At 36.5% G+C, this 18,962-nt stretch overlaps 2 protein-coding genes across 3 annotated transcripts; one reads left to right on the top strand and one right to left on the bottom strand.

Moving 5' to 3' along the window:
- Window positions 1-502: 502 nt before the first annotated feature.
- Window positions 503-8,833, top strand: LOC125812175 (putative E3 ubiquitin-protein ligase LIN-1). 2 transcript variants are annotated; one of them, XM_049491672.1, is made up of 17 exons: window positions 503-1,469; window positions 1,787-1,841; window positions 2,158-2,394; window positions 2,506-2,576; window positions 2,667-3,836; window positions 4,249-4,390; window positions 4,809-5,054; window positions 5,456-5,750; window positions 5,840-5,961; window positions 6,700-6,819; window positions 7,006-7,137; window positions 7,228-7,350; window positions 7,454-7,564; window positions 7,652-7,798; window positions 7,862-7,987; window positions 8,233-8,349; window positions 8,608-8,833. In XM_049491672.1, the coding sequence occupies exons 1-17, from the start codon at window positions 739-741 to the stop codon at window positions 8,623-8,625; spliced, it is 3,963 nt and encodes a 1,320-aa protein (XP_049347629.1). In that variant the 5' UTR covers window positions 503-738; the 3' UTR covers window positions 8,626-8,833. The 2 variants fall into 2 exon arrangements, with proteins under 2 accessions (XP_049347629.1, XP_049347628.1); XM_049491671.1 differs by lacking the exon at window positions 503-1,469 and having other exon boundaries at window positions 1,809-1,841; window positions 2,145-2,394.
- A 141-nt stretch (window positions 8,834-8,974) lies between these two features.
- Window positions 8,975-9,781, bottom strand: LOC125812302 (uncharacterized). The gene has a single exon (XM_049491813.1). The coding sequence runs from the start codon at window positions 9,770-9,772 to the stop codon at window positions 9,017-9,019; it is 756 nt and encodes a 251-aa protein (XP_049347770.1). The 5' UTR covers window positions 9,773-9,781; the 3' UTR covers window positions 8,975-9,016.
- Between the last annotated feature and the right edge of the window lie 9,181 nt (window positions 9,782-18,962).

Genomic DNA, 18,962 nt, shown 5'->3' with positions numbered 1-18,962 from the left:
ACTGTATAACAAAAAAAGAGAAGCTTTAAAATAATTAAATGACCATATCAACACCTTTTTCCACCAATAATTTTCCACATATTAAAGTTAAAGAACTCCACCGTCTTCTACAGGTGCACCATGATAAAAGGCCAATAATAAAACAAAACGTTTATAGTATCACTTAGAATTGAAAGAGACAATAACAGAATAAAGCACTCCTAAATGTAGAATTAAACAATAATCACGCTTAGCACTGTCCAATTATTTCATCAAAAGGGAATCTTGCAATCTGTTCAATTAATTACCACACAGGACAGACTGTGGTGCGATGAATAAAATTCCTTTGAGTTCTGATCTCGAAAAGTGAAAAACCCCTCTCTTAATAGACCTGATCTAAAACGAATCTGATTAATCAAATCAAATAGTAGATGGTTATACCGAAAAACTCTTAGAAACCGACACCAAATTTAGTTGGCATTTAACTATATGAGTCAATCCACTCAATTCAAGTTACCTTGTTCATTATTACTAGTAAAGACAATAACAACCTCAAACATTTGTCCTTTATTTCTGTAATGTAAAAGTTTCCCTCCATTAATGGGGGCAACGGCCATATCTTTGTCTGTAGCATAGGGTCCCCTAAAAGACACAGAATTTGGCAACAATCACGAGCAAAGAATACAGAAAAAGCCACTCTACTACACTTATCTGTAAACAGTATTTCTTCTTCTTCTTCTTCTTCTTCATGAGGCCAAAATGTCACATAATTCAATGGCTTCTCTATCTTCTTCCACTCCTCCAGTATTTTCATATGATGATGATAAACTAGACCTCGAGTCGGTACGCAAAGTCGTTGCTGTTATAAATCAGCACATAACTGCATTGCTTGCAGATACAAAATCTTGGAAATCCTTGAAATTGAAATGCAGTTCCAAGCTTGATGTTTGTAGTAATAGAGGGTATCTCGAGTTTTCGGAGCAGTCGATATTGTCGAATCTTTATTGGGGGATAGAGAGTATAGAAGCAGCACTTCAAGCAAAATGGAGTCAAGAGAGAACCTCAAGGCTGCAGAATTCAGAGAATATGCTTCAAGTGCCAGCATCACTTGATGAACATGGAGAAACAGCAGGAATTCCAAACAGTTATTTGACAGGCTACTCTTACTTTTACCTCTCTGTTGTTAGAAAGCTCCAAGGGGATGAGTGGCAGGTTGCTATGCATTTTCTTCAAGCTCTTGCTGTTTCTCCTAGGCTTCTTCACACTGAAATTGCTACCGAACTCTGCAGACGGTTATCCGTCTTATGCTTTGAGCAGGAACCACATTCCAAAGATGAAAATGAGGTCTATGCTATGATGGTAAAGATGGCCAGGAGATACAAAGCTTGGCTTATGTATTATCAAATTATGTCCTCTGGAGAAGACGCCTCTCTGAGGAACGGTGAGTCCAGCAGCATCGCTTCAACTCAACATGAATTACAACAGATAATGTAAGTTTCCTAGACTATGTTACAGATAAGCAGTTGATATAAGGCAGAAATTAAAGTGCACACTTACATTTAGCAATTTCAATAATAAACATTTCTGATAAGAACACGCTTTGGAGAAGCTTTAATACTTGAGAAAATTTCAGTGGAAGTGAATAATATCTGGTGAAGACCTATTGAAATGGATTGGATGATATGACCAAGTATGATTAGTTTTTAGCAATTTATGAGTCCAACCTTTAAAACTGACATTTTAGAAACACTGGATTGGAACATTTCAGTAAAAGCTCATTCTCATCCAAATTATGTCTGTTTAACAGGAGTAAATCTTCAGATTCATGTAAGCATGAAAACAAGCAGTGCAGCTCTTCAAATGTAAGTATAACTGATCCTCTTGGATAAGTCTGAGCACGATACCAAAAATTCTGCCTTAGGCACATTACTTGATGTGGTTATGTCATGTAGAGTAGGCCATATGAAGGTCACAAAAATGAAAATAGAAACGAATCTCTACAGACACTGTAGTAATGGTCAAGATAAGGGTAAACAACAAAATGTACAGGGGTCTCAAATTCAAAACTTGCATCAGTGTTTTCTCACCTTTCTCTATGTTTAGTCAGCCTAAGGTCCTAATTCTCCTGATAATTGTTTCAGTTTGTATGACTTCCAAATTAATAGAACATGAATGCAGTTTGAGAAGGTGCATCCTTTTAATGCCCAAAATGATGCTAAGAATGAGGAAGAGAAGACAATTATCACATCCAACGAGTGCACAAAGGAAAAACAGGTAGCTATTACTGAACTAAGTGGCGTAGCAGAAACACCCAAGAACTCAACCACCAAATGCCTCAAAGATATATTGCTTGATTCAGAGTCAGAGACATTTGATTTCAGCGGCAGCAGTTCTGCAAGTGAAATTTTTCATGAGGTAATATCTTGATAAAGACAGCCATGAAAAAGATGAGTTGAATTGAATAGCCCTTTGAAAACTAAACACTCACACAAGCATGCACACAATCTCATAATCTTTTTGATTCAGGAATATGCAGAAGACATGGAAATCACTTCAAAATGGAGCCTAGAAAATCAGCAAACAGAGGCTTTTTATCAGTTCAGTCCCCACTCACCTGTTTTTAGATTTAGCCTGATACCTGAGTAGGTCTGATATTCACATTAACTCAACTAACTCAATGAATACAGGAACCAAAAATCTTCTCGTTCCTCACTGTTTTTGGAAAGCTTGGTTTGTAAATCGCAAGTTTCAGGACTAAGACACAACGAAGGAAGCAGAGTAGAAATCACTAACTCGCTCTCCAGAAGACTCTCCGGTTCGTTTAGTCATACTGATTTGTCAGCAGAAGGAATCAGAGGCCTCAAAACACACATACATTTGAGTGGTAACAATGAAGCAGCAACAATGCAACAGGGCTTACAGATGATTGATAGTAGATCTGATGGATATCCGATGTCCATGACTTTACGTGATTATCAGCTCTGCAAAACACAGCACCCAAGGATTTCTTCACGGCAAAAGAACAGGTGCAAGAAGACCTTAAAAGAAATATCTGAATATGCTGAAGAAAATTCTCAAGCAGAACAAGCAGCACTACTTGAGAAAATAATTTCAAAGTTGTGTTTTTCAGAAGAGTTTGGGGATTATAAAGACTACACAGTTGACCTTACAACAATATATGAACTACTGAACAACAAAACAGGACTCAAGTATTCTTTGCTAAAAGACATAATTATTGATCAACTTTTGAGGGCTATATCAACATCCAGAGAAGAACATGTGATACGAGAATCAGTATCAGTCCTATCAATTATTATTTCAAGGAACAGATCACTTGTTGATGACGTTAAGAGGAAAGGGTTACAATTGAATCATTTGGCAACTGCTCTTAAAAAAAATGTTCATGAAGCGGCTATACTAATTTACTTAATAAATCCATCTCCTGCAGAAATCAAGACATTAGAACTTTTACCATGTCTTGTGGATGTGGTGTGTGCTTCTAACAATTACAAATGTAGCCTAAGAACACTGCGGATAACACCTCCAGCGGCGTCATTGATGATTATGGAAGCACTAGTCACGGCATTCGACTATACATCGAGTGACACACAATTAGCTGTGATCAGCTCACCCGAAGTACTCTCAGGGCTCTTGGATGTCTCAAGAAACAACAACCTGGAAGAGATTATTGCTCTGGCAGCTGTTCTTATCAGATGTATGCAATTCGATGGTCAATGCAGAAAACAGATAAACCATTCTGCTCCACTGGCCCCATTTATCTCTCTTTTGAGAAGCAACCATGAGCGTGCAACGTCAATTGCATTGGAGTTTTTTCATGAACTGCTGAGAATTCCAAGGTATGAAACTATCTACCTATTCACCATTTTCTTTATTCTCTGCTGGGAAGATAATGACATTGATGATTGATCACGATAAGAACTCTCAAAGAAAATGAAAACTGAAAGGTAATCATCAGCATGGGAGTGGGGATAATGGCGACGTAATATGTAAGCTAAGCTTTTGTTCTTAGAATCAAATCAGTGACACCTTTACCGAGGTTTTAATTCACCATATTTATTATCTTATGAAAGAATCCAACGAATCGAATTATTATCTCATCTAAAAATGTACCCTTACTAAACAAAGTGACCATAAACAATATCTTCTTCCTTATACAGCATACTTCTCAGAAGTAAGTTACTGCTTACTTTATACCTTAAAGATATGATCAAGAAGATTTCAGGACATATTCAATCTCTTTCGCATCAGGTCATCAGCCATTGAGGTGCTGCAGAAAATACAACAAGACGGAAGCAACAACAATATGTGTGCATTATTGCTTCTCATCCAAAAGTCACAACCAGAGTACAAAATTTTGGCAGCAAATTTGTTGCTTCAGTTAGACATGCTGGTAAGCATATTGAAGTGTTGTCTTTCAAAGCATCTGGAAAAAAATGTGTGTGAGGATAAAAGAACGAGCAGGTGTACGTAACTAAACACCTGCAATAGAATAGCGTATGTTGAGCTTAGGATCTCCCAACATATAGGGATATCACGATTTCATGATATTGGACACCGAAATACACAAGAAAAAAAAACAAAAAACAAATTACATTTTATAGCTTAAGAAAGTTACCACGAAACACTACACAGCAGAAAACCTGGAAATGTTCATTTTCTTTTATTCTTTCTACAACCATAAAGTCACAATTTACCTATAGCTGGTTGCATCCCTATATAACTAAGTTTATACCAATCCATATATCTTTTACATTTACTTACAAACCATAAAGTGTCACCATGAACCTTTGATGATGTCAAATTTTCAGGAAGAAACATCAGGTAAATTTGTATATTCTGAAGAGGCTATGGAAGCTCTAATCGAGTCAGTGTCGTGTGAAGAGAATTCTGCAACACAGGCTCTATCAGCGTTCATCCTATCCAACCTTGGTGGAACCTTCTCTTGGTCAGGAGAACCCTACACAATACCATGGTTGCTTAAAAAGGCCGGTTTGACTTCATTGCCACACAAGAACATGATAAAGAACGTTGACTTTTCTGATAAATGTCTACAGGTAATTTTTTCTTTCAAGATCCAATTTAGCTTGGTGTCCTCTAATATTACCCAGTATTCTCTCCATTTCAATTGTTTTGTCTGGTTATGCATTTATGCACCCAGAGCTACCATTCATTACCATGCGAAAATAATAATTTTAATCTTTATTTATTCTTCTTCATGAAGAAGTTTATACTGTTTATATTTGCTTAGAGGCACTAAGGTCCACACTGAACTTGGCTACCGTGTATTTTTTTTTACAAATCCTTGAGCCAAGGGTCTGCTAGAAACAACCTCTCTACCTCCCTTGGTAGGGGTAAGGGTAAGATTTGCGTACACTGTACCCTCCCCAGACCCCACTTGTGGAATTACTGCACCCATGAGTTGTTTAGTTGTTCTAAAGACTCCATGAACTAACAGGACATTGGCATAGAGACATGGTGTAGCAAAGTAGCGAGACGCTTCTTAAAGTTTGGAAGTCCTCTATTCCATGCTTTAGAGAAAGGACTTAAGAGCGAATCGAGAAGTACCTCCCGAGATTATCTTGCTGCAACTGCATGGCTGGGGTCTGAAATCACGAAAGCCCCTGATGATTTGAGATATGCAGCCTGTGAGATTTTACTTAGTAGAATTGAGCAATTTGTTCATCCAGGACTGGAGCTTGAAGAAAGGCTATTAGGATGTCTTTGTATCTATTATTATACTTCCGGAAGAGGTAAATATCTAAATATGCACTAATCACCAAATGCATAAGTTGACTTGCTTTCACTTCAAATATGTGCCTGAAATGGGAAACTCTTACAGGGATGAAAAAGCTAGTCAACTTTTCAGAAGGAGTTAGAGAGTCACTAAGACGCCTTTCCAACATGAGTTGGATGGCAGAAGAATTACTTAAGGTTGCTGACTATATCCAGCCAAACAAATGGGTAAGGAGACATCAGTTTTCTTTCTTATATATTGTGGCTGTAGCCTGTATGTGATGTCAACAGCACCATAATGCAATCATTTGTACCAGTCATCTCTACCTGATCATCGCATCTAATACAAGTGAATGTATAGAACTTGCATCACAAACAAGTAAACTATAACTTCTTATCAATTAGCCACATCCTTGGAAGAACTGTAACAAGGTTGGCAACTATATCAGTTAACAAGTTGGAATAAATTCCATAGTGTCAAAGAGACTACTAGGGCCTTTTCCTGCATAGGAACCGAAATTTGTCCTTTAACACTAAAATGTAGAACAAAGATTACAGAAAACTTCAAAAGGCAGAGAGGCATTAACAAATATGTTTGGTAGATCACTGAGTCAACACCAGAAATGGAGGTGTCGTGTTGTCATGATACATGCATGAGAAATAATTACTCCCTCGTTTCCATTTTATGTGACACTATTTGACTGGGCACGAAGTTTAAGATAGAAATGAAGACTTTTGAAGCTTGTGGTCTAAAACGAGTCTTGGACATTCATGTGGTTGTAAATCATTTCAGTAAGGGTAAAGTGAGAATTTTTAAGTTATTTGTTTCTAAATATAGAAATGTGACATTTTTCTGGGACAATCCAAAAAGGAAAGTGTGTTACATAATTTGGGACATAGGGAGTAGTATATATCATGATACAATTCTTCATTTCTAACTCAGTTTTTCTTCACAATGGTAAGCAGAGAATATCCTGTGTTCACACACAGATTCTCGAAATGAGTAGTAGCCATAGTGGAGCAGTAACATCGCTCACCTACTATAATGGAGAGCTTTACAGTGGACATACAGATGGTTCAATCAAGGTTAGCTACTTTTATGTGCTTCATACTTCTTGCCTCTAAGTTTAAGGTTCACATTAACAAAGAGGATATATAATGACCTCTTGTTAAGTCGTATTCTGGGATGATGAGTTGTGCCTAGATATGTCTGTAGAGTGCTCATTTGTGTTAGATTTGTAATGTAACATATCTGATGGTTTTACATCATAGGCATGGGACATCAAAGGACAAGAAGCAACACTTGTTAGGGACGTGAGGGAGCATAAAAAGGCTGTGACATGCTTTTCAATTTCTGAATCAGGGAATTGCCTGTTGAGTGGTTCTGCTGACAAAACAATAAAGGTAACCAGTAACCAATCAAATTTTATGTTAAATGTGATTGAAGTCCATGCTAAAAATGCATTTATTGGATGAGTTTTTCTTTTTCCACAGATCTGGCAAATGTTTGAAAGAAAGCTTGAATGTACAGAGACTATACTGACGAAAGATCCAATTCAAAATATCAACACACATGGAGAACTAATTTTTGCAGTTACCCAGAGCCACAAAATGAAGGTAGATATAAATGATCATATCATTCAGACAAAAGAGCCTAAGTCAAGTTTAGAAACAATTTTTAAGATGCTACATTACATTACCAAGACGTGTTCTATTATAGGTGTTTGATGGATCACGGAAGGCCAGTAAATATTTCAAGAATAAATCCATAAGGTGTGGAACATTGATAAATGGAAAGCTGTATATAGGCTGCACAGACTCAAGCATACAGGTCAGATCAAAGATCTTGTTTCAAAGTCATGTAATACAACTCATTCAGCAATTGAGTTACAGATATATAATTAATTACTAAATACAGGAGTTAGCTATTCCAAACAGCAGGCAGCAAGAGATCAAAGCACCATCAAAGAGTTGGAGTATGAAAAACAAGGCTGTGAACTCATTAGTTGTATATAAGGACTGGTTATACAGTGCAAGTTCAACAATTGAAGCTTCACATATAAAGGTAACAAATCCAACTTGTTGATGTGGAGCAAGTACCTTTTCATTGACACCCCCACTGATGCAGGACTGGAGAAAAAACAAGAAACCACAAATATCAATGTCGCCAGAAAAGGGAGGCAATGTGTTGGCAATGGAAGTAGTGGAGGACTTCATATATTTAATTTTCAGTGCGTCGATGAGCAACATCCAGGTACTGGCATATCTTACATAGAAACTAAGATTTAAGTTTGATAATTCTAGAAAACCATGTTCCCAACGGAAAAAATGAAGCTCTATCTACTTGATAAAAATTACCTTGGGGCAGTAAATGATTCAATAATGAGTACTAAATAAATGCTCATTACTCAACTCACTTACACAAAATATCATGTTAAGTAACGCTTCATCTCTAAGCAACCTGCTGCATACTAACCGACGAATACATGATGCAACCAGATTTGGCTGAGAGGAACACAGCACAAAGTTGGAAGATTATCAGCAGGAAGCAAGATAACAAGTCTTCTAACTGCAAATGACATAATTATATGTGGTACAGAGACAGGAATGATTAAGGTTTGTCTATTCAACTTCTACGAAAAAAACGAAGAATTATTATAAGGCAAATGGAACTTTTGACAGTCCACATTGCAAAACAAACATGTTTATCATGTAATGCACACCTTCCTATATTGAGTGTCAAAACTTCCACTACCTTTTTGGTAACCTCCCTTCAAAGCTCTTTGATGAAGAAGGGCGCAATCTTTATTTGTTTTTTTTCCAAACATAACGGTACTAACTCATTGCTTTGACTTCTATTGTTAAAAATGGCAGGGATGGATCCCCCTGTAGTGGTATATTACAGGTACAGAATAAGTGTAGCAAAAACATAGTTTCAAGTTAGTGACTTTCACCCTGTACAGAAGGAGGAAGCAGTCTGATTCCGTATGATGTAGAGAGAACAACCATACAAATGAGTGCAGTGTAATTATATCATTCTACTTCAAATAATTCTACATGCTAAATCAATCTTAGATGAATGCTTTGCCTGTTTTGCTTCTTTTTTTTTTACTTAAAAAGGGATGTTAGCAAGACTAAAAAGGGAATTACCTTAATTCTTGCTGCACGACAATAGAAGAAAAATCTGCACCAACTGAATATATTTTATAAAAATTTCTCACAAAAAGTCTACTAATAATTCACAGCCATGGAAGTAATTAAAGAAAAAAATAAAAAAATTTGATCATGACCAGAGAGAGTCAAGAAACTGAGACTCCAGCAGCTTTTCTCTGGTCCTTTCCAAGTGTGCCTTCAACAGCAAGAGTTCATTCACGTTATGACATGCTTCAACATTGAGTGAATCACACATACCACTCGACTCAGAGGATGAACAATGCGTTTTTTCAATATTGAATGAATCCCAAATACCATTCGACCCAGATGGGATTCCTGAGGATGAACAATGCCTTTCAAGATTGTATGAATCGCACATACCATTATGCCCAGAGGATGAACAAGGCCTTTCAAGATTGAATGAATCCCACATACCATTCTGCCCAGAGGATGAACAAGGCCTTTCAAGATTGAATGAATCCCACATACCATTCTGCCCAGAAGATGAACAAGGCCTTTCAAGATTGAATGAATCCCAAATACCATTCGACTCACAATGCGTTTCAAGATTGAATGAATCCAAAATACCATTCGACTCGCAATGCGTTTGAAGATTGAATGAATCCCAAATACCATTCGACTCAGAATGCGTTTCAAGATTGAATGAATCCAAAATACTATTCGACTCACAAAGCGTTTCAACGTCCCCACAAGTGTAGGGTTTTCCTGAGGAAGAGAAAACAAGAATGGCAACTTTAGCACCAGTCTTGGATTCAAGTTGCACAGCTTTCTTGAAAAGTCCTTTGCGTCTCTTCGAAAATGCCACCATTCTTGCAGATTCTTTTGTGATTTTCTTTATTTCGATTTTCTGTTTCCCTTTACCCATACTTGTTCTTCCTTTCTCTCCAAAGAAGTGTTCTGTACTACGAATGTGCATGTATATATTAACAAAAAAAATAGTACTAATCTAAAATGGGTTAGAACTTAGTGGCATGTGTATAAAAAAGCGTTGTGCGAAAATCAAATAAAAAAAAAATGTTATTGGATTAACGGATTTTTATTGGTTTTAAAAAAAATATTATTGGGTTATCTATTTGTCGTTGGTTTTAGTATTGAGTTATTAGATAAATCGATAACTCATTTAGATGATAGTAATTTACTACTTTACTCTTCATAATATATTAAATATTAATAATAAGCATAACTAGACACTAATCAGTACTTTACACTACAATGTACACACTTCACAGTTTAGGGTATTTTAACTTCACATCAAAATTTTAATAGTATGTTTTAATTGTAACATGTAATTGTAGCTTTCGTACTACATCTCATTATACTTCTTGTTTCACTATATCAATGTATTTATAATTGTTTGTTTGTTTCACTGTATTGCGTCAAATTGTTAAAGAAGTGAAAAGTCATAATTTTTGTTTATGTGCATTTTCTTATTGAGTAAACTGAAAACCGAACCATTAATGACCAAAAATCGATAAACCGAAAATTGATAAAGAATATCTTATTGATTTTATGTATTTAAAAATTGAAAATCAATAAACCGAACCGATGCACGCCTACTATCATAAACAATTTGAATGTCTACTTATATTTTCAAAATAATAATGGAGCTACATTAAACCGGCCTTTTAATAGTGATACTCCCCCCCCCCCCCCCCCCACATATTGCGTTATCCTAAAACCTACAGTTTAGTGTTCAAGTAATAAAATAGTGATACTTTTTTTTCACTATATATACTATGCAAAATCTAACAAAATTTGACACACTATTGAGTATTGAGTCAAATATGAAAATCTGGTATTTTGTGGTCCTAAACAATAAACTAGAATTATTTTCATTTTTTCATTTAACATAAAAGAACTTATATAATCTCCGTTGTTAAATTAATAAAACAGGCACATAAAATAAAGACATAATTAAAGTGAGTCAAATTGAGTATATATATTTTTGTTCCTGTTTTTTCTTTGTTATTGTTTCCTTATTGGGCTTGAATTTTCACCTCAAGCTTATTTTGTACAGCTCTTTATTCTAATAAAATGGATCTTGGTCCATCCTTTAATTTTTATTTTTATTTTTTTAAAAAAAATAAAAAAATAAAAAAAATATATATAATATGGAATCTCCATAATATTTGTACGAGAACTCTAAAAAGGTATGTGGACAATGAACATGTTTCATTTTCAAACAATAATTATCTAACTGTAATTTTTTTTTTAAAAGAAGTCTCTTATTTTAATAACATTTTCCTTTTAGTAGTAATTTGAGTATCAGACTTAACAACATATACCCGGCTGAAATAATAGTATTCGAGCAATCTCCATTTCGACTGACATTTGTGATCATTCGAACTATTCAAAAATTGTGAAAAGAAAGTTTAAATACAATCTCGAAATAGAAAAAAGTTAGAATATCTGAGAAAAGTATTGGGTATTTGTCTTGAATTTCTTACCATAAATAGATTTTCTTTTCCTAAAAGGAAAACATAAAGTCTTCATATTTGGCTAGTCCTTTTCTTGTAGGAAAATGTTTAGTTCTCTATAAATAGAAACATGTTATTTCTAACATAGTAACATTCATAAGATAGTCCTAGGGCTTTGAGAGTTTTGTCTAGGGGAAGAATTTGTGGGACATATCACTTGTGTGAACCTCTTTGTAATCCGAGTGAATTGGATGATGTTGTTTTTTTCTATATTTTGTTCTCGCATGTTTATATTGTGAATTGCTCATCTCCTTTGTGGATCTAGGTCGATTGACGGAACCATGTTAAATCTTTGTGTCTTTTGGTATATTTCTTGTTTGTCTTCTTATTCACGGTCTTTCGAAGTTTGTTATGCTAATTTATACATGACACCTAATTATTTTCGATTCTAACAAAAAGATGATGTGCTTACCATTGAGATCAACATTTTTAGCAGTGAGAAAAGCATTTGAGTTAACTATAGAAACACACACATTGAACCTTTTCATGTGTATTTATTACCCTTTGATTTTTCTGGATAACCAATAAAGAAATCATTGATTGTTCTTGAATCTGATTTCTTTTTTTGTGGGTTATAAACTCCAACTAATGTCGGGCAATCCCAAACATGTAGGTGCCTTAAATTAAGTTTCCTATCAGTCCATGATGTTTGACGTAATCAAAGACACAACTTTCAATTCAAGTGTCAACGATCGCGTGTAGTAATATAACCCAACCGAATGGGTTGGGGTCGAGTCATAAGGGAGCGGTTAGTAGTTGAGAATAAAATAGAAAAGTAAAATTCAGTTCTAATCAATAATGGCTATAAATATTAACGAATAAAAACATACTAAATCTAAAGGTGACACGAATGTCAATTATCAATGAGGGGTTTGTATTCAACTAAGAAACAAAAACAACAAAAATATAAAGATGCAAAATAGGAAAACGGGATTCTTGGGATGTGATAGGAATATGGGATAAAATAAACAATTGGGTAAATGCTATTGATAGTAAATCGTTGAATATTTGTAACTAAGCTAGACTTTAGTGGGGGTAAATTTTGTCTCGAACAACTTACCCCCGAATCAACTCGATTTCTCTCGAACATCGAGTTGTAGCAATTAAGCACAACCTTCGCCTTAGACCATTCACTCTCTCGAGCTGAATGTGTGGGAGAAGGTCTAGGATTCACTCTCTCGAGATGAACCCACGACGACCCAATAACCACAGGCTATCAATTTAGTAGTCTTGGTTTTAAAACCTCTCTCGAGCAAGCCAAAAACACGAAGATGAAATCGTATTTGCAACTACAATTCCATTAAGTTCAAACACAACTACTAAACGAAATCACATTTAAACAACAAATAGACTATCAATGAGCAATACCCAACAGTAAATTTAACCCATATTCACAAAATCACACCCCAAGAATTGGGGTTTTAGCTAGACAAGAAAAACAGATAGAAATCGATACCAAAAAGTGTTTTCATCAAATGAGTACGATAAATAATGTCTTTAAACACGTCAAGGATGAAGATTCTTCAAGACACACTTCTAATTTCTTGGAGTTGAAAACTTTCAAAACCTCCAAGCTCAAGAACAATGTCTCCCAAAAACACTAAGAACTAAAACTAAAAATATTCTAAAAATCAATAATAATTCGGTACAACTTGATACTAAGCTACATATTTAAATGGGTATTTACAGTTTTCAAAAATTTGTGTTGAGAAGGACCACTCGGTGCAGTTAGTCGGGATCACCGATGCACTCGGCGATCCACCCTTTGATCTGGTTCATCTTCAGCTTTTGCCTTCAACATCTTCGCGTTTTGAATCATTGGGCGATATGGTGTTGCTTCGCAGAACTGTTTGACGACGTGTCGACTGCTCCCTTTTATCGCCAACTTGATCTTTTCCTTCAAGACTTAGCACACTGGAACTTTGGGCGAGGTTAAGGCCATTCGGCGACTCGCCTAATGTATTAGGCGATCCTCATGCCTTCTTTTCTTTATCCTTCGGCTGCCTTGTTCCTTTTTGCTCCATAGTGTCCATGATTTGTCCCTAAGTTCAAATATCTGAAATTCAAGTGTTTATATCAGTTATTGAGACAAAATATGCATTTGAGGGCACTAAATCCATTAAAATAAAGCCCTAGATGAGTCCAAATCGTGGACTCATCAACACCCCCAACTTAAATTTTTGTTTGTCCTCAAGTAAAACTCAAGTTCAGCAGTTCAAAAAGAATGTCTCAAATAGTACTACACAAGACTCAACCGTGAATGCACACAAAAAGTCTCAACTTACTCATGCAAGGATCACTTGTGCACTCAAAGTTTCAAGTTGTGACTCACCATTATCAAAGAATCTCAATCTCACTTTACTTGCTTCAAATGCAAGATCAAGCTCAACAAAGGAAATCAAATGCCCTCACACAAATAATGATTCCATGTTCACACACAATAGTTCAACAATTTAAAGTTCCAGAATCAAGATCAACACTCACACTCACACTCACAAAGACAAACACAATGCGTGATTTCACCCATAGGTTTGCCCTTATTTTCCAATCGACTTTTGCTTTAACTCATTCAAGATCAAAAAGGTCTTTTCCAAGGCTTGTAATGGGGTTGAATGTAATGGTATGGTCATTTAGGCTTATAGGCTGAAAATCCTCATGAAATGTGATGTGAACAACACCTTCTTTCCTTCTCTTTATCAATTTCATTTAAGCTCAAAAGTCACCTCTTATTCATCTTCCATGAGTCATTGGGAACCCCATTTTCTTTGTGGAATTTATTTCACAACTTTTTCTTTCTTTTTCTTTTTCAATCTTTTTTTTTATATGGAGGGATTCCATTTTTCTCAAAACATGGGCATAAGGGACTTCTTTGAATTTACTTGATTTGCCTTCTCTTTTCACCACACCCCCAACTTAGGCTTTTGGCCTAAGTTGGCTATTCAAACAGACCACAAATCATGAGGACAATGGGTAATGGGTAAATAAAAGGTAGCAAAGGTATCAAGTTTCTTCCAAGAAAAGGTTTAGGCTCAAAGGGTGCTCAAAAGAGGTTCACACACTCACAAGGTAAGCTACAAAAGAGGTATAATTTCAAATTGGTTCACACTCTTTAAAGTTGCCTAAGATCATCTCAAGAAATTGCATCACTTAGTCAACCGGACCAACGGGGCAAATTCTAGGTATCATCATGCATGGTTCACGATAAGCTCATCACACAAGGCATTGACACCAAAGTCAAATAAGACTCCACACTTCGCTAGTGTGCAACGTTCATCACAAGAGACTCGATTCGATAATTGGCTAGTCACAACGAGATGCAAAGAGTTCACATATTGTCTATGTAACTTCAATTTGCCTCATCGTAGCCGCGCATTCATTTATGTTCGATTATGAGTACTATTCAAGTCATCGATATTGATCAAAACCTATACTCAAATTTGCAAGAGAACAACCACAATCAACACATACAAGAGGTGGCAAATTTTTTTCGTAAGGGTCAAAAATCATTTACAATTAAAAGCAAGGAGCCACAAGCTCAAACCTTTCACAAAAAGTAGTGTATAACACAAATTTAGCTCAAATCCCAATATATAAACAAAACTAATATACACAAAGGTGGGCCTCACCCCACCACAAACAAAAATCATTTGTCCCTCAAATGCAAACAATTCAATACTATCCAAAATTTAAAATAATGAAAGACAGAGAGGGAGCTAAAGAGGGGATCTTGTCTACCCAGTTGCTCCATTTGTGTCTGTTGCATCGATCTGGATTTGGGCATCAGTGACCGTAGTCACCGTGAAATGAACAATAGCACCACACTCATCAGGGGCTGCCACGGGTGTATCGGCCAAAAATCTCCGTACAACTGAGAAAAATCCTCGGGCCCATGAAGGAACAGAGGTGTCTCGGGGAGTAGGCCTATTGCCCTTGCTTTTATTTCTAGATATGTGCTCTTACTTGCCCTTCTTTGGAAGGTTCGACCTCTCTTCATTCATTTTAAAATTCAGTGCTCTAATCTTTCTGGGTGACACGATTTTCCCAGCAACTTTCGGTCTAGCCATGTCTGCAAAGCTTCGAGGCAAAGTTAGAAAATATTCGAACAAAAGCATTGAAAATCAGTTGCAAGCAGACTCGCCGAAACGATCGACGAGTCGCCAAATCGCTTCGGCGACCCAGGCTTCTCACCGAAAGTTACAAAGCCAAACAACATGTATAGCATGAATTTAAAGGCGAAATGGGGACATTAGGTGAATTGCCAAGTGGTTCGGCGAGCTCGACCAAGCTCGCCAAATGACCCAACGTGCCTATTTTCAACCCAACTTCTCAAACTCAACCCCGTTACCTCCGAAAACAAAATCAAACAATGCACTGCTCAAATTCAAACATGACCCATATCATACAAGCAGAACCCCATAAGATTTAACATAATCCAATGCACCAAATTACGAGGTTTCAATAATACACTCAAAACAGACAAGATGTTCGAATTTAAAAACAGGCAACAATCATCCTAGCACTACTAGAGAGGCCCAGTACACATTAGCACGAAAGATATTGCTTACATAAGAGTTCAAAACATCAAAAATAGCTTGGGGATCGAAAGAACCAACCTTAAATGCTGATTAAGTGAAAATTTGAATGCTAGGCAGCAATGTAATCCAAGTTCCAAGCATAAATTGAGAACTAACACACTTAGAGAACGCAAAAATATAAGGAATAATATGCAGGTGTGAAGTTGAGAAGAATAAAAGCGAGGGAAAGTGAAGAGTTGGAAATTTAAACCTTTAGACCATTTTAAAAATAGTCTAGATCGTGCCCATTTGACGACGTTAGTTGCGCTCGTTGACCCACCCAGCGATACACCGAGTGTTTACTTATCTCGCCGAGTTTTACAAAGCCTCCAATTAATGTGGAGGTCTAAACGACAATCTACATCGGGCTCGCCGACCTGGTCGATGATTCGCCAATGATTTCCTAGGCTCGCCGAGTTTTACAACTCCATTTTGAAGATGTCTTGAGTCAAACGGCGGATTAGGTTGTGCTCGCCTTCCTCCTCGGCAATGCTTCGACTGGACCATTAAGCTCGCCAACCTATAATTTTCACACACTCTCCACACTTTAACCTGCAAAATCAACACACCATTATTTCTAAAACAAAAATAAAGCAATAAAGGGTTTTGGGTTTCCCCCAAGCAACGTCTTAGTTAACGTCATGGCACGACGCAAGTCACCATTCAAACCTCATTCTCGGGGTTAGCCATAGTATCACTAGGTAACCCCTCTTTATGTTGTGAGTAGAGACATGACATCATTTGGCCTATTTGGGCGTCTTGTAGCTGAATAATCATGGAATAGGAGGTCGTCATCTGATTCAACATTTCAACATTTTCTTTTATCTCATTCAACACTTTATCTTATTCCTCTATTTTGTGTAGAATGAGTGCGCCATTTTGTCCACCCTCATATTGCTTCATCTTTATGCACTTGCGAGGGGGAAGTACTTGCTCTTCTTTTTAATCCCTGCTTCCAACTTCATTACCTTCTTGGACAGATCATCCAGCTGAATCAACAATGCAACCCATTCTTGGTCCTTTTCCACTCCCTTGTTGGCTTTAACCATGCCATCAAAGAGTTGGGATACTAATCCATATGGTTTTCGTATCAAACAACCTGTAAAAAGTTGATCAGCAGCGCTTCTATTGTCGGGACCAATGCCTCTATAGAAACATTCTAGCAACAATTTGTCTGGCATTCCATGATTCATGCACTATTGTAGCAATGCTCTAAATCTCTGCCACATATCATGGATAGTCTCACTTTCCAATTGCTGGAATGTTAGGAGGTTATCCCTAAAATTCAATAACCTCAACATGGGGTGATCTATTTGATTAACGTTTTCACCCTTTACACTAATTTTTCCTGTTTTTAACACACAAACAAGCAACACAAAGCTAAAAATTAGGTAAGTAGAACTATAATTAACAAGAACAAAATCCCACTTAACTAAAAATCCTCAACTAAACCACTCCCCAGCAGCGACGACATTTTGATGTTTGACGTAATCAAAGACACCCAACCGAATGTTTGACGCCATTTTGATGTTTGATGTCAACAATCACGTGTAGTAATATAACCCAACTGAATGGGTTAGGGTCGAGTCCCAAGGGAGCGGTTAGTAGTTGAGAATAAAATAGAAAAGTAAAATTCAGTTCTAATCAATAATGGCTATAAATATTAACGAATAAAAACATACTAAATCTAAAGGTGACATGAATGTCAATTATCAATGAGGGGTTTGTATTCAACTAAGAAACAAAAACAACAAAAATATAAAGATGCAAAATAGGAAAATGGGATTCTTGGGATGTGATAGGAATATGGGATAAAATAAACAATTGGGTAAATGCTATTGATAGTAAATCATTGAATATTTGTAACTAAGCTAGACTTTAGTAGGGGTAAATTTTGTCTCGAACAACTTACCCCGAATCAACTCGATTTCTCTCGAACATCGAGTTGTAGCAGTTAAGCACAACCTTCGCCTTAGACCATTCACTCTCTCAAGCTGAATGTGTGGGAGAAGGTCTAGGATTCACTCTCTCGAGATGAACCCACGACGACCCAATAACCACAAGCTATCAATTTAGTAGTCTTGGTTTTAAAACCTCTCTCGAGCAAGCCAAAAACACGAAGATGAAATCGTATTTGCAACTACAATTCCATTAAGTTCAAACACAACTACTAAACGAAATCACATTTAAACAACAAATAGACTATCAATGAGCAATACCCAACAGTAAATTTAACTCATATTCACAAAATCACACCCCAAGAATTGGGGTTTTAGCTAGACATGAAAAACAGATAGAAATCGATACCAAAAAGTGTTTTCATCAAATGAGTACGATAAATAATGTCTTTAAACATGTCAAGGATGAAGATTCTTCAAGACACACTTCTAATTTCTTGGAGTTGAAAACTTTCAAAACCTCCAAGCTCAAGAACAATGTCTCCCAAAAACACTAAGAACTAAAACTAAAAATATTCTAAAAATCAGTAATAATTCGCTACAACTTGATACTAAACTAAAGATTTAAATGGTTATTTATAGTTTTCAAAAATTTGTGCTGCAAAGGACCACTCGGCGCAGTTATTCTGGATCACCGATGCACTCGGCGATCCGCTTTTTGATCTGGTTCATCACCTTTTAGCTTTTGCCTTCAACATCTTCGCGTTTTGAATCATTGGGCAATATGGTGTTGCTTAGCGAAACTGTTCGGCGACGCGCCGACTGCTCCATTTCATCGCCAACTTGATCTTTTCCTTCAGGGCTTAGCACATTGGAACTTTGGGCGAGGTTTAGGCCATTCGGCGACTCGCCTAATGTATTAGACGATCCTCATGCCTTCTTTTCTTCGTTACTTCAGCTGCCTTGTTCATTTTTGCTCCATAGTGTTCATGCTTTGTCCCTAAGTTCAAATACCTGAAATTCAAGTATTTACATTAGTTATTGAGACAAAATATGCATTTGAGGGCACTAAATCCATTAAAATAAAGCTCTAAATGAGTCCAAAT

The sequence above is a fragment of the Solanum verrucosum genome, unplaced genomic scaffold (genome assembly GCF_900185275.1).
Source record: "Solanum verrucosum unplaced genomic scaffold, falcon-dt-bn FXZP01000115.1, whole genome shotgun sequence".
In the NCBI taxonomy this organism is placed as follows: Eukaryota; Viridiplantae; Streptophyta; class Magnoliopsida; order Solanales; family Solanaceae; genus Solanum; species Solanum verrucosum.
Note: the sequence above shows the minus strand (reverse complement) of the source record. Positions and strands in the feature narration are given on the sequence as shown.